Source organism: Lithobates pipiens, unplaced genomic scaffold (assembly GCF_037356315.1).
Source record: "Lithobates pipiens isolate NorthernLeopardFrog02 unplaced genomic scaffold, aLitPip1_a1.2 Scaffold_16, whole genome shotgun sequence".
Taxonomy (NCBI): Eukaryota; Metazoa; Chordata; class Amphibia; order Anura; family Ranidae; genus Lithobates; species Lithobates pipiens.
In genome coordinates, this window is record NW_027507748.1 from 21,373,215 (window position 1) to 21,387,559 (window position 14,345).

Genomic DNA, 14,345 nt, shown 5'->3' on the forward strand with positions numbered 1-14,345 from the left:
GACAACCAGTCTGTCAGGCTTTTTTTTTTTGTGATCACTGCCAGAGGCTATAGCCACCAGAATTGATGATTCTGTTCTGCCAGCGGGGAAACCTTCCACTGTCTGAACTCAGAATACAATAGCGCAGCCGGAGGGATTCCCCCACCGACACTGGGGAAATCAAGCAATTTTCTTTCCTTTAACCCCTGGTTGAAGGAAAGAAAATTGCATAATCTATGGCCTGCCTAAACCGCTGCTTCCATGTGTCACCGTGTGACAAAAAAATTGCAAAACCTACCAATTTATTCTCTAGGGCCTCCATTTAAAAAAAATATATAATGTTTGGGGGGGTTCTAAGAATTTAAGAATTTTTCTAGCAAAAAATACAGATTGTCACACGTAAACAAAAAGTGCCAGAAAAGGCCCGGGGGGGGGCGGGGTCAAGTGGTTAAAGGGGTTGTAAACCCTCGCGGTTTTTCACCTCAATGCATTGAGTGGAAAAAAGACCTCTTGTAGTGTACCAGCCCCCAGAGCCCCCCTTTTACTTACCTGAGCCCGATCGCTTCTGCGCCTGGGAAGAGCACACCCGCTCCAGCCGATGTCTCAGGTCCTAATTGATTAATAGCAGCACAGCCATTGGCTCCCGCTGTCAATCAAATCCAATAATGCAGGAGCCGGGGGGGGCGGGGCCGAGTCCTGCTGTCTGTGTCAATAGACGCAGCAGCAGGACACGAGAGCGTGCCCGTACGGGTGACCCCCGAAGGGAGAGCGCTTTTTCCAATGGGGCACTCAAGAAGAGGAGGAGCCAGGAGCGCCGCTGAGGGACCCTAGAAGAGAAGGATCGAGGCCCCTCTGTGCAAAACCAACTGCACAGAGGAGTCAAGTATGACATTTTTTTTATATATAAAACAAACGTTTACATATCCTTTAAGTTAATCTGTACTCAGTGTCCTCCTAGTTCTGCCTGTTATTGGTATTTACAAAGAAGTGTCATTAAATGACCCATCATACCTTTGTCCATGGTGCATTCCCCATGCCTCTCACCTCCCTGTACACACTGCTTAGTGATGACCCGGACCTGCGAGAGGCACTGGACCTATAGAGCGCGGAAATACAAAAAAAAAAAAAAAAAAAAAAAAAAAGGGTCAGACAGGAAGTTACCAACAACCTTTGTGACAGTCCTGAAGTTTTTCTTAGTTTTTGTCAGTAAATTTTTCAAATAAGTAATTTTTCTCCTTCAGTGATGGGCGCTGATGAGGCGGCACCGATGGGCAGTAATGAGGCGGCACCTATGGGCAGTAATGAGGCGGCACCTATGGGCACTGATGAGGCGGCACCTATGGGCACTGATGAGGCGGCACCTATGGGCACTGATGAGGCGGCACCTATGGGCACTGATGAGGCGGCACCTATGGGCACTGATGAGGCGGCACTATGGGCACTGATGAGGCGGCACCTATGGGCACTGATGAGGCGGCACCTATGGGCACTGATGAGGCACAAATATGCCGCACTTATGGGCACTGATAGGTGGCACTGATGGATGGCACAGATAGGCAGCACTGATAGCCAGCACTAATGGCCACTGATTGTTGCCACTTGTGGGCACAGATTGGTGGCAATTGTGGGCACTGATTGCTGACACTGGTGGGCACTTAATTGTAATCAGGGCACTGATGATCAGTGCCCCGATTACATACCTAGTTGTCCCTTGTGAAGAGTTGCCACTGATCGGCTCTCCTCTCCTCACACTATCAGTGTGAGGCGAGAAGCACTGATTACCAGCATCTCCGTGTTTACATGTGACCGGCTGTGATTGGACACAGCCGATCACATGGTTAAAGAGCCGCAGCTCTTTACACAGATTGGGGTCAAGCTGTGTAATAACAACACGGTGCGCCCCCGGGGGCACGCAGGAGCGTTCATTCCGGGAAGCTGTCATATGATGTGCACCCAGAACAAGAGCCGCACCGCCCAGCCGCTATTTGACGATGGACAGGCAGCAAATGGTTAAATATAGTGCCTGGAGGGGGTCCCTTTAGTCTGTCTGTAAAGCAGCGCATCGGTACATGTATAGAACCTGCTGCAGCAAGAGACATATATAAACCAAAAAAAAAATTTGATTTCAATTGATTTTGCATGCTGCATAAAACCATTGCCAGCAATAGAAAAAAAACAAAAACACGGCATGCCCCCCCCCCCCCCCACCCCAATCCATACCAGACCCTTATCCGAGCATACATCCTGGCAGCAGCTAGAGTCTGTACACTCCCCTTTGTAGGCTTTCAGAGTCTGCAAATTACGTAACTCCTTCCACAGCTCTAATGGCGGGAGGGATTGAATACATCCCAACAATCCCGCACAGTCACACCTACAGGAAGAGTCCAAACCTCCCAAGTCCCGCTTCCCAGATCACAGCATTATTCAAGAAGGAAACCCCTTCATACACAGCCTGTTCTGAAAGCTAGCGGTGCTGCTGCTGGGTGGGATTGAATGGATCACAATTGGAATTCAGTCCTACCCAGTTATATATGCTGACCAGTGTGAACAGGGGAGAGTCCCGCCCTCTCAGATCCCGCCCTCTCAAAGCCCTGCCCCTCAGATCCCGCCCTCCAAGAGACCAGCTTTATGTAAAGTGATTCATATAAAGGAAACACCTTTATAATAACCTCCCATAGCCCTTCCTCTGTAAGCCATTATTCTTTGCTATGCTGCAAGACAGGAATGACACAGGAGAAGGCGTGACACCTTTCACCGCCCACATGAAGGCCCAGAAACCCCCGCAGTAACCCTAGGACCCGCCACATCAACTCCCAGACTGCTACATGTGACTCCATAGACCTTCCTGAAGCTACAGAGGCTCAAAGGATCATGGGACATGTAGTATTATGACTGGAAAAAGGAAGGAAACAAGAAGTCAGAGAACTTTGAAGTTCAGCCAGGAGGAGGGAGTGACATCACAGACACAGAAAACTGCTTTATAAAAGGAGGTAAGTTACTCAAAACAGACAGTGGGATTGCAATTCATTTATATGCACAATGCATCTGTTTGGGGAGGAAAAGCTGGAGTTCTTGAAGGCTAACCGGACAGCAGTGCAGGTTAATGTGTAGCGTACGTTTTCCTAACCTGTGCCACCATTCCCTAACCCGCAATTAATTCTCTCAAGGGCACCAACCCCAATTCCTAACCTAGATATCTGTCCCGGGAATGCCGGTGTCCATCACCTTACCCCGACTCTCCCTCTCCCATTTCCCAGTCACTGCACTCCCAGACTGATCAGCTATTTTTATCTGGTTGGCAGGAACAATCCTACCTGTGTCCGCTGCTGCTCCTGCTATCCGGGGACGGGGTCTCTTCCATGGAGGAATCGGTAAAACGAGGCATGGGGATCACAAGCCTCAATGAGTTCTCTTTTTCCTGTAAATAAAAAAATAAATAAAGTAAAAAATCAAAAGATTGCCGCATCTATGGACACAGGCGCTGGTCAAATGGCATTCCTCCCTGCTCCGAAGGCAAAGAGATCCGTATGAATGTCAACTATTTCAAAGAATACAGAAGGTCCGTCCAGACCCTGCTTACTCTAGATCAGCTTTTCTCAACCTTTTCAACTCAGAGGAACCCTTGAAATAGTTCTCCGGTCTCGGGTGGAACCTGCTAAAAATGAGAAATCTACAACTCATGATACATTAGTGTGATGGTCAGTGGAAGAATGGTCCTTACAGATAGCTAAAAAGATCAATGGTGTCGGTGGGAACTTATCTGAGAGGCAGAAATTGCTCAATGCTGAAGGAACCCCTACAACCTCTGGAGGAACCCTGGTTGAGAATCGCTGCTCTAGAGGCAACTCACCCAAAACAGAGCTTACTGGTAGACCTCCAATCCCTGTTTGGGTGACACGCGTCAGAGTGCGGAGGGTCTGAGCAGGCCCTCTGTATGCTTTGTCCAGAACAATAAAGTTTTATTCATGCCGACATCAATAAAGTGCAGCCTTTGATAAAAAACGTCAGTTGGAGAACAGCACAGATCGTGTATAGCTAGAAGTCCCCAACATATAACATTCAAAGTAGTTCTAAAGTCAGAAGGTTTTTTTAACTTAAAAGGGACACTAAAGGTTCCCTTTTTTTTCTTTTCAAGTTACAAACATGTCGTACTTACCTCCTCTGTGCAGTTGGTTTTGCACAGAGTGGCCCGAGCCTCCTCTTCTGGGGTCCCTTTGCGGCGCTCCTGGCTCCTCCCCGCTTTGAGTGACCCGTCGGAGAAGCGCTCTCCTTCAGGGCACCGGTGCGAGCATGCTTCCGTGTCCTGCTGTCTGTGTCTATGGATGCAGGAGCAGGACTCGGCAACCCCCCCCCACAGCGTCATTGGATTTGATTGACAGCAGTGGGAGCCAATGGCTGCGCTGCTATCAATCTATCCAATCAAGAGCCGAGTCGAGAGGGTGTGCACATCTCCAGCTAGGGAACGAACATGCTCAGGTGAGTAAAACGAGGGGGGGGGGGGGGGGGGCTGGTGCACTACAATAGGTTTTTCAGATCAATGCATACAATACAGCCCCTTTAGCCCCTTCCGACCAGCTGCAGCAGTTATACTGCAGCAGGTTGGCTTTCCTGGGCAACCCGTCAGATATACGTTGGCTTGCCTTTTGACCATTAGGGGGCGCACATGCGACGCCGGAGCCCATGCGAGTGCCCGGCGGTCGCGATGACCGCCAGGCACCCGCGATCACTCCACACAGAGACAGAACGGAGATCTGTGAATGCAAATAGACAGATCCCCATGCAGTCAGGGGTGAGGAGAGCGACCTGTTGTTCATACCAAGTATGAACAACGACCGCTCTCCTCACCCAGGCAGTCCCATCTCCCCCCCCCCCCCCCCCCCCAGTTATAATCACTCCCTAGGTAACACATTTAACCCCTTGATCACCCTCTAGTGTTAACTCCTTCCCTGCCACTGACACACTAATCAGTGCATTTTTATAACGCTGATCGCTGTATAAATGGCAATGGTCCCAAAAATGTGTCAAAAGTATTCGATCTGTCCCCAATAATGTTGAAGTCCCGATAAAAAAATAAAAATAAAAAAATTGATGAACATCACCATTACTAGTAAAAAAATAAATAAATAAAAATGCCATAAATCTTGCCCCTATTTTGTAGACGCGATTACTTTGCGCAAACCAATCAATATACGCTTATTACAAATATTTTTATTACCACAAATATGTAGAAGAATACATATCTGCCTAAAACTGAGGGAAAAAAAAATATTTTTTTTTTAAAATTGGGATATTTATTATAGCAAAAAGTACAATATTGTTTTTTTTCAAAATTGTAGCCCCTTTTTTTTTTTAAAGCACAAAAAATTAAAACCGCAGAGGTGATCAAATACCAACAAAAGAAAAAAAAAAGGACGTCAATTTTGTTTGGGTGCAATGTCACACGAGCGCGCAATTGTCAGTTAAAGCGACGCAGTGCCGCATCGCAAAAAAATGGCCTGGTCATTCAGCAGCCAAATCTTCCAGGGCTGAAGCGGTTAATATATTCTATGCATGAAGGAAAAAATAAAAATAAAATAAAAATACTTCCCCGAGTCCTGTATTGATCCAGCTGTACTCATCTGCAGGTCTTCTCTCCTCTCTCTCACAGGCTTGGCTGAGAGCAGTGGGAGCCGTTGGCTCCTCCCGCTGTTAGGCAAATCCAGTGGGGGAACAGGGCCGAGCATGTTATTTTTTTCCGCCTCCCCATGCACGTCACATATCCCGGGGGGGGCTAGCCTTTGATTTAAGAAAGGAACAAGGGGCTGGCCTGTTGGCGTGTTATCGAGAGGCCCACCGACTGAACCCGGAAGAGCCGGTGGGCCGCTCTATGAGGTGAGCAGATCTCAGCGGGACAACACTGGATCCACTGGATGGGAGAGTATGTAAAACTTGCAGATACCACCTTCAGGTAGGCTGGGCCGAAAAAAAAAAAAAAATTGGTCAGAGGTCTGCTTTAATAAACTGTGCATACAGCTCTGGGAGCAGCTTTATGTCAGGGGAACAGCAGCAACCTCTCAGGGCAACCAATCCTGGGCAACCTGTCCTCTGTAGAGGTCAGATAGTGCCCACAGATACTGTATAAGGCAGGGGGGTTTCAAACTGGCGGCCCTCCAGCTGTTCCGAAACTACAAATCCCATCATGCCTCTGCCTGTGGAAGTCATGCTTGTAACTGTCAGCCTCATGGGACTTGTAGTTCTGTAACAGCTGGAGGGCCACCAGTTTGAGACCCCTGAGGGATCATTCATGAAATGTGCCCTGTTGGGGGGAGAAAAAAAAAAAAAAAAAAACATCCCGTGTTTGCTGCCCATTTCGACCAATCAGCTTCAACTATAAATTTTGACTTTCGGAGCTCAAGACAAGGATTCCGACTGAAAGCTCAATAGAAATATTACCCACAGCACACTTCATTCAATCTCAGTTTTGTAGGGTGAGGCTGGCTACAAAGAGAAGCTCGCAGTGTGCAGTGAAAGATGATGCTGGACATCCTCCAACCAGCAAATGAAGTGGGCCCTAGATCACTGCAGCTTTTTAATGCACATGGTGAGAAGCTCACAGTGTGCGGTGAAACCAGAAGAAGCCATTTCAGTTCAGGAGAGGAAATCGGTACAACTGTGTAAGACTGAAGGGAAGGCCGGAGGTCAGATTTATAAAGAGGATATCCTATATTGAATTCACACAGTGGGAAAAAACATCCTGGCCTCTCACCCGAGTCCTCATTCTGAGGTGTAATGGGGGAAATGGCTGGAGAGACGACGGCGCTTTGTTTTTGCTGCTCAATCAGGCTCAGGAGTTTATTTCGCGCCTCGGCGCTCTGCCGGTTTAGCTCGGTGATCCTCTGCTCTAGAGTCTTGGGGGTCTGTACCAGAGACACGCCCTGTTGGGAAGAATTGAAAGAGAATTACATTTCCATCGTCTTGTTTTGTGTTTACACAAGAATTTCATTACTATGAGCCCGAGGAAAACATACAGTCGTTGTGCGGAGATCATTCTACCAAGAAAGGTCAATAGAAATAATGAATGTAAAGCATCACTAAAAGGTGGACGGTGGTCTGGATCCAGACCGAGGCACTGTCCCATCCGGACCCGCAGTCACGATTTATAAAAACAGATCCTTTAACCCTGGCCTTCGCCACTAACATTCTCAAGGTAGAGCGGAGAGCGGGAGGCGGGGGATAGCAATGAACGGGGAGCGGGGCACAGCAATGAACGGAGAGCGGGGGGGAAGGGCACAGCAATGAATGGAGAGCGGGGGGGAAAGAGCACAGCAATGAATGGAGAGCGGGGGGAAGGGTACAGCAATGAATAGAGTGCGGGGGGAAGGGTACAGCAATGAATGGAGAGCGGGGGGCAGGGCACAGCAATGAATGGAGAGCGGGGGGCAGGGCACAGCAATGAATGGAGAGCGGGGGGCAGGGCACAGCAATGAATGGAGAGCGGGGGGCAGGGTACAGCAATGAATGGAGAGCGGGGGGCAGGGCACAGCAATGAATGGAGAGCGGGGGGCAGGGCACAGCAATGAATGGAGAGCGGGGGGCAGGGTACAGCAATGAATGGAGAGCGGGGGGCAGGGCACAGCAATGAATGGAGAGCGGGGGGCAGGGCACAGCAATGAATGGAGAGCGGGGGGAAGAGCACAGCAATGAATGGAGAGCGGGGGGCAGGGCACAGCAATGAACGGAGAGCGGGGGGCAGGGCACAGCAATGAACGGAGAGCGGGGGGAAGGGCACAGCAATGAACGGAGAGTGGGGGGGAAGGGCACAGCAATAAATGGAGAGCGGGAGGTAAAGAGGGGTCAGTGCTGTAGGGGGGGGTTATGTAAAGAGGGGTCAGTGCTGTAGAGGGGGGGGAGTTTATGTAAAGAGGGGTCAGTGCTGTGGGGGGGGGGGGGGGGGGGAGTTTATGTAAAGAGGGGTCAGTGCTGTGGGGGGGGGGGGGGGGGGGTTTATGTAAAGAGGGGTCAGTGCTGTAGGGAGGGGGGGTTGATGTGAATGGGGCAGTGGACATTAATGTGAAGGGGAAACGGATGGAGGGAGCGGTGATGGAAAGGATCTGAGACATTTGATTAAAACCGCTTCTAGAATAAAGTTTTACTGATCGGACCTCCATGAATTTGAATTCAATACTCCTGATGTTAAGGGAAAACATTGCTACCATTTACCATTTTTTTTCTGTGCTTTTACATATTTTAGGTTGGGGACAGGGTTCCTGTAAGCTTTCTTTTATGACAGGTTAGGTAATACTCTGCTGTGACCACTAGGTGTCAGTGTCTTACCTTAGTGTCGGCACTGCTCTGGGTGGTGGTTCCACTATCGGCAGGCTTTACCAGGCCGGGGCTAAAAGCCGTATTACAGCCAAACTGTTTTAGCCGAGCTTTTAAAACATTATTCTGGAAAGTCATTTCTGCCATACGGGCTGCGATGCTGTCATTACACAGGGAGGTGTCGTCTGTCCCCGACTGCTGCTCTCTATGATATTCATCATCCTGGAGGTCCCTGGGGGATGGGTGGGAGGACTGAGAAGAGGTAACAGAGGCTGAACTCTGCCCTTTCCTCCCGGGATCCTGGGGCATTCCTGTTCTCTGCTCCGCGGGAGAAGGGTCAGTGCTGCGGGTCTCTGCGATGTCTTTAGATAGGGGGCGCTCTATCACATTCCCTGTAGAAGATCTCAGAGCTGCATTCTGTACTGTGAGAAAAGGAAAGAAGAAGAAGGAATTATCGTTTCTTCATTTAGACATTTTTCATGTTTAAGGACACCGAGGTTTTCATTACATTCCTTATAGCGGTGCACTGAAATCAAAATCCCCGAAACTGAAAATTCAGGATGCACTTGGCTGAAAACCAGAATGGACAGTTTAAAAAAATAAAATAAAAAAAAGTTTAATTTAATGTTTTTGCATTGAAATGAATGGAACCCAATTTTGTGCTGAAGTCAATGGTTTTTACCTTTCACAATGGGGCACTATTCCTCCCACTGACACCAGTGATGGGGCACTATTCCTCCCACTGACACCAGTGATGGGGCACTATTCCTGCCACTGACACCAATGATGGGGCATTATTCCTCCCACTGACACCAATGATGGGGCACTATTCCTCCCACTGACACCAATGATGGGGCACTATTCCTCCCACCGACACCAATGATGGGGCACTATTCCTCCCACTGACACCAATGATGGGGCACTATTCCGCCCACTGACACCAATGATGGGGCACTATTCCGCCCACTGACACCAATGATGGGGCACTATTCCTCCCACTGACACCAATGATGGGGCACTATTCCTCCCACTGACACCAATGATGGGGCACTATTCCTCCCACTGACACCAATGATGGGGCACTATTCCTCCCACTGACACCAATGATGGGGCACTATTCCTGCCACTGACACCAACGATGGGGCACTATTCCTGCCACTGATACCAACGATGGGGCACTATTCCTGCCACCGACACCAACGATGGGGCATTATTCCTCCCACTGACACCAATGATGGGGCACTATTCCTCCCACTGACACCAATGATGGGGCACTATTCCTCCCACTGACACCAATGATGAGGCACTATTCCTGCCACTGACACAAATGATGGGGCACTATTCCTGCCACTGACACCAATGATGGGGCACTATTCCTCCCAATGATGGGGCAATACTCTTCCAATTGACACCAATGATGCGGCACTATTCCTCCTCCTACTGAGCACAGGATGCTATTTTTCCTACCCCTACCACCGCCCAGTCTTACTCTCACTGACACTGGGACATTTTCTGCTCCCGCTGACCACAGTCTGTCCCTCCTAAAGTCTTAAGGACAACAAACTGGCCCTTTGTTTAGGAAATTTGGAGACCCCCACTGTAGACTGAATACCACTGCCACTACCTTAGATCTACCCATGTGTAAATAGATGTATTTATTCGGATTGGTCATACACCGGGTACATACATGACAACTGCTCTTCGTACTCCTTCCGGGTTCTCTGCCGGGGGGGAGACAACAAGATGGCCGGCTGAAAACCAAGCAGACCGCCCACATCCACGCTGTGTTCTACAGGTTTGCCTCTAGGGGGAGCCAGCATCTTCTTTTCTTCCTCCACATCTTGCAGTCCTATGAAAAAGTATTAGGAGACTATAAGGTGCATCATAAAAAAAAAAAAAAAAAAAGAAGTTTTTTAAATCTATTTAGTCCTTTAAAGACTTTTTAAGGACTAAATAAAAAAATAAAAATAAAAAAATAAAAAGTAAAGGTTTTAATTAAAGAAAGAAAAAAGAAAAAAAAGTAACAATAATAAAAACGACATGAAGAAGCCTCAACTTAACAATCCTGGCTTTAAAAAGAAATGTATTGATTTTTCTTTTTTAACCACTTCTATACCGTGCAAATTCCAGCACTCCACTCCATGTAAAAAAAATTTTTTTGCTAGAAAATTACTTAGAGCCCCCAAACATTATACATATTTTTTAGCAGACACCCTGGGGAATAAAATGGTGGTTGTTAAAACGTTTTATATCACGCAGTATTTGCGCAGTAATTTCTCAAACGCTATTTTTTGGTAAAAAATAAAAAATGATGAATTAAAATAAATATTTAAAAAAAAAATAAAAAAATAAAAAAAACACCAGTAAAAGTTAGCCCATTTTTTTTGTATAATGTGACAGATGAAGTTAAGCTGAGTAAATAGATACCCAACATGTCACACTTTAAAATTGTGCACACTTGGGGAATGGCACCAAACGTCGTTATTTAAAAAAAAAAAAAAAATCTCCACAGCCAACGCTTTAAATTCATTTTCTTACAGGTTCCATGCTTAGAGTTACAGAGGAGGTCTAGTGCTAGAATTATTGCTCTCACTCTAAGATTCGCAGTGATAACACACACGTGTGGTTTTATTGTTGTTTACATATGCGGGTGCAACTTACGTATGCGTTTTCTTCTGTGTGCTAGCTCACGGGGACAGGGGTGCTTTAATTTTTTTTAATTAAAATTTTTTTTTTATTGTTTATTTTTTTCCATTTCATTTTACACTTTCCCTTTAAAAAATATTTTTTGTGATCACATTTTTTCCTATTACAAGGAATTTAAACATCCCTTGTAATATGAATAGTGCATGACAGGTCCTCTTTATGGAGAGATGCAGGGTCAATAAGACCCCATATCTCTCCTCCAGGCTGGAAAGCATCAGATCAAAAAAAATAAAATAAAAAATTAACGATCTGATGCTTTCTAGCCAGTCCCCGACTTTTTTTTTTTTTTTTTTTTTTTTACTTATAGCGGCCTGGAGGTGACGTCATAACGCCATGCACGGGCCTTCCGAGAGTCATAGAGATTCCCGGAGACCATCTGTCCCTCGGTTTTCTCTATGACTTACTTCCGGCGCCAGCGGATTCCTTCTCCGGGTGGCACAGGGGAGCCCGGAGAAGCACCGGAGGGTGATGGGTGGACAGACGGACGTCCCCTCCTGTTGCCGGTAAGAACGATCAATCTATGGTGTAGAGCAGGGATATGCAATTAGTGGAGCTCCAGCTGTTGCAGAACTACAACTCCCATGAGGCATAGCAAGACTGACAGCCACAAGCATGACACCCAGAGACAGAGGCATGATGGGACTTGTAGTTTTGCAACAGCTGGAGGTCCACCAATTGCAGATCCCTGGTGTAGGGAATCGCTGGCTGAAAAAAAACAAAAAAAACAATATCATTATGATGCCTGCACCCGCATCCATCATTCAGATATCACCACTGAGAGCCGAGGACGTCATATGACGTTGGGCGGTATTGGAAGTGGTTAATATTTGTTACGTTACTTTAGATCAGTGTTTCTCAACTCCAGTCCTCATGGCGCCCCCAACAGGTCATGTTTTCAGGCTCTCCATTATTTTGCACAGGCGAATTGATCAGTTCCACTGCCTTAGTAATTCCTAACAGCCGTTCCATCTGAGGGAAATCCTGGAAACATGACCTGTTGGGGCGCCTTGAGGACTGGAGATGAAAAAACACTGCTCTAGAGACAGTTTCTAACAAACACAACAATAAAAAAAATAAAATGAAAAAATAAAATAATGAATGTGCTTATTACATACAGACACAATGGAGAGGAGGGAGGCCATAGTAACGTACCTTTCCTCCACATCGATCGCACTCCACACCGACACATCTGTATCGAGTAAAAGGAGCTCCGCCGGCACTTTAATGGAAAGCTAAAGCCGCAGAACGTGTCCGCCCCATTACCAGTGTCAGCAAAATCAATACTCAGCTGAGTGAGACAGACGATCCAACACCGCAAACCTGCAATATCCTCCCAGCAAGGGACAGCAAACAATGCAAAAAGGAGATCTCTCACTATTACATATCTACTGAACCCCTTCCATACCGGGGCCCCTTCCATCATACCGGGGGGCCCCTTCCATAGCGAACCCCTTCCGTCATACCGGGGCCCCTTCCGTCAAACCGGGGGGCCCCTTCCATAACGAACCCCTTCCGTCATACCGGGCCCCTTCCATACCGAACCCCTTCCGTCATACCGAACCCCTTCCGTCATACCGGGCCCCTTCCATACCGAACCCCTTCCGTCATACCGGGCACCTTCCATACCGAACCCCTTCCGTCATACCGGGCACCTTCCATACCGAACCCCTTCCGTCATACCGGGCACCTTCCATACCAAACCCCTTCCGTCATACCGGGCACCTTCCATACCAACCCCCTTCCGTCATACCCGGCACCTTCCATACCAAACCCCTTCCGTCATACCGGGCACCTTCCATACCAAACCCCTTCCGTCATACCGGGCACCTTCCATACCAAACCCCTTCCGTCATACCGGGCACCTTCCATTCCAAACCCCTTCCGTCATACCGGGCACCTTCCATACCAAACCCCTTCCGTCATACCGGGCACCTTCCATTCCAAACCCCTTCCGTCATACCGGGCACCTTCCATAGCGAACCCCTTCCGTCATACCGGGCACCTTCCATACCGAACCCCTTCCGTCATACCGGGCACCTTCCATACCGAACCCCTTCCGTCATACCGGGCACCTTCCATACCGAACCCCTTCCGTCATACCGGGCACCTTCCATACCAACCCCCTTCCGTCATACCGGGCACCTTCCATACCGAACCCCTTCCGTCATACCGGGCACCTTCCATACCGAACCCCTTCCGTCATACCGGGGCCCGGTATGATCACGTGATACAGACAGGGGCCAATCATAGCTAATCACAACATAACACAATGAATGAATTGGTATCAATCGGTATCATTAAGTAAAAATGGCTGCTTATTCCAGTGAATAAGCAATGTGTAAAAAAAATGGAAGCACCAAGTGGCCTCGAGACACGGGGCCCCAAAGTCGGTTCAGAAAATGTAATTTTCTGCTGCAGAAAAAAAGTGCTTGAATTGAGTATAAACCGAAGGTGGGCATTTTCAGCGCAAAAAAAATAAATAAATAAAAAAAAATGTGCTGAAAAAAACTTGGCCTATACTCAAGTATATACGGTATATATTATACAGTATCTCACAAAAGTGAGTACACCCCTCACTTTTCTGTAAATATTTTTCATGTGACAACACTAAAGAAATGACACTTGTCTACAATGTAAAGTAGTGAGTGTACAGCTTGTATAACAGTGTAAATTTGCTGTCCCCTCAAAATAACTCAACACACAGCCATTAACTACCTGACATCTGCGCTATAGCTGAATAATGAATGTGAATTTCCGGGAGGCCATCATATGACGGCCTTCCCTGTGCACGCTCTCTACAGGGCGCGTGCAGATCGCGATGTGATCACCGAGTCACTGAGACTCGGGTGGTCCCGGCTCCTTACCATGTGATCAGCCGCCAGCCAATGACAGCTGATCACATGATGTAAACAAAAGCTCAGTGATCGTTTTTTTTTCTCCTCGCGCTGACAGCGGCAGAGAAAAAAAAAAAAAGCCGATCACCAACTTATCTTAAAAGGGATATCGGTCCCTAAGAGGAAGAGGCAATTATGCCTCATTTATACCAACCAACAGTGCCCACAAGTGCAACCTATCCATGCCCACAAGTGCCACCTAGAAGTGCTGCTTATTAGTGTAAATCGATCAGTGCTCATCACTGCCACCTATTGGTGCCCATACTGTGGAAAAAAAATAAAAAATTACTTACGTCAGTGCTACAGTTTGAATTTAAAAACGTATTTGTGTGGACTGTGAAGTTAAGTCATGGATTGTGGAAAGTAACTAGCATCGGCTGATTGTATATAGTGTATACCACATTTACCACTGACTAATGCAGAGCTGCAATGCAAGGAGATCAGCTAAAAAGTAGTTGGATCTGT

General features: G+C 47.5%; 1 protein-coding gene across 1 annotated transcript in view; it reads right to left on the reverse strand.

Annotated features, from left to right (window-relative positions):
- Positions 1-14,345, reverse strand: part of SPICE1 (spindle and centriole associated protein 1) — a 45,025-nt gene that overhangs the window by 1,081 nt on the left and 29,599 nt on the right. Inside the window, 6 exon segments of the mRNA XM_077479647.1 lie at positions 991-1,075; positions 3,294-3,373; positions 3,375-3,397; positions 6,725-6,893; positions 8,293-8,702; positions 9,968-10,129. Coding sequence (XP_077335773.1) covers positions 991-1,075; positions 3,294-3,373; positions 3,375-3,397; positions 6,725-6,893; positions 8,293-8,702; positions 9,968-10,129 — 929 coding nt within the window.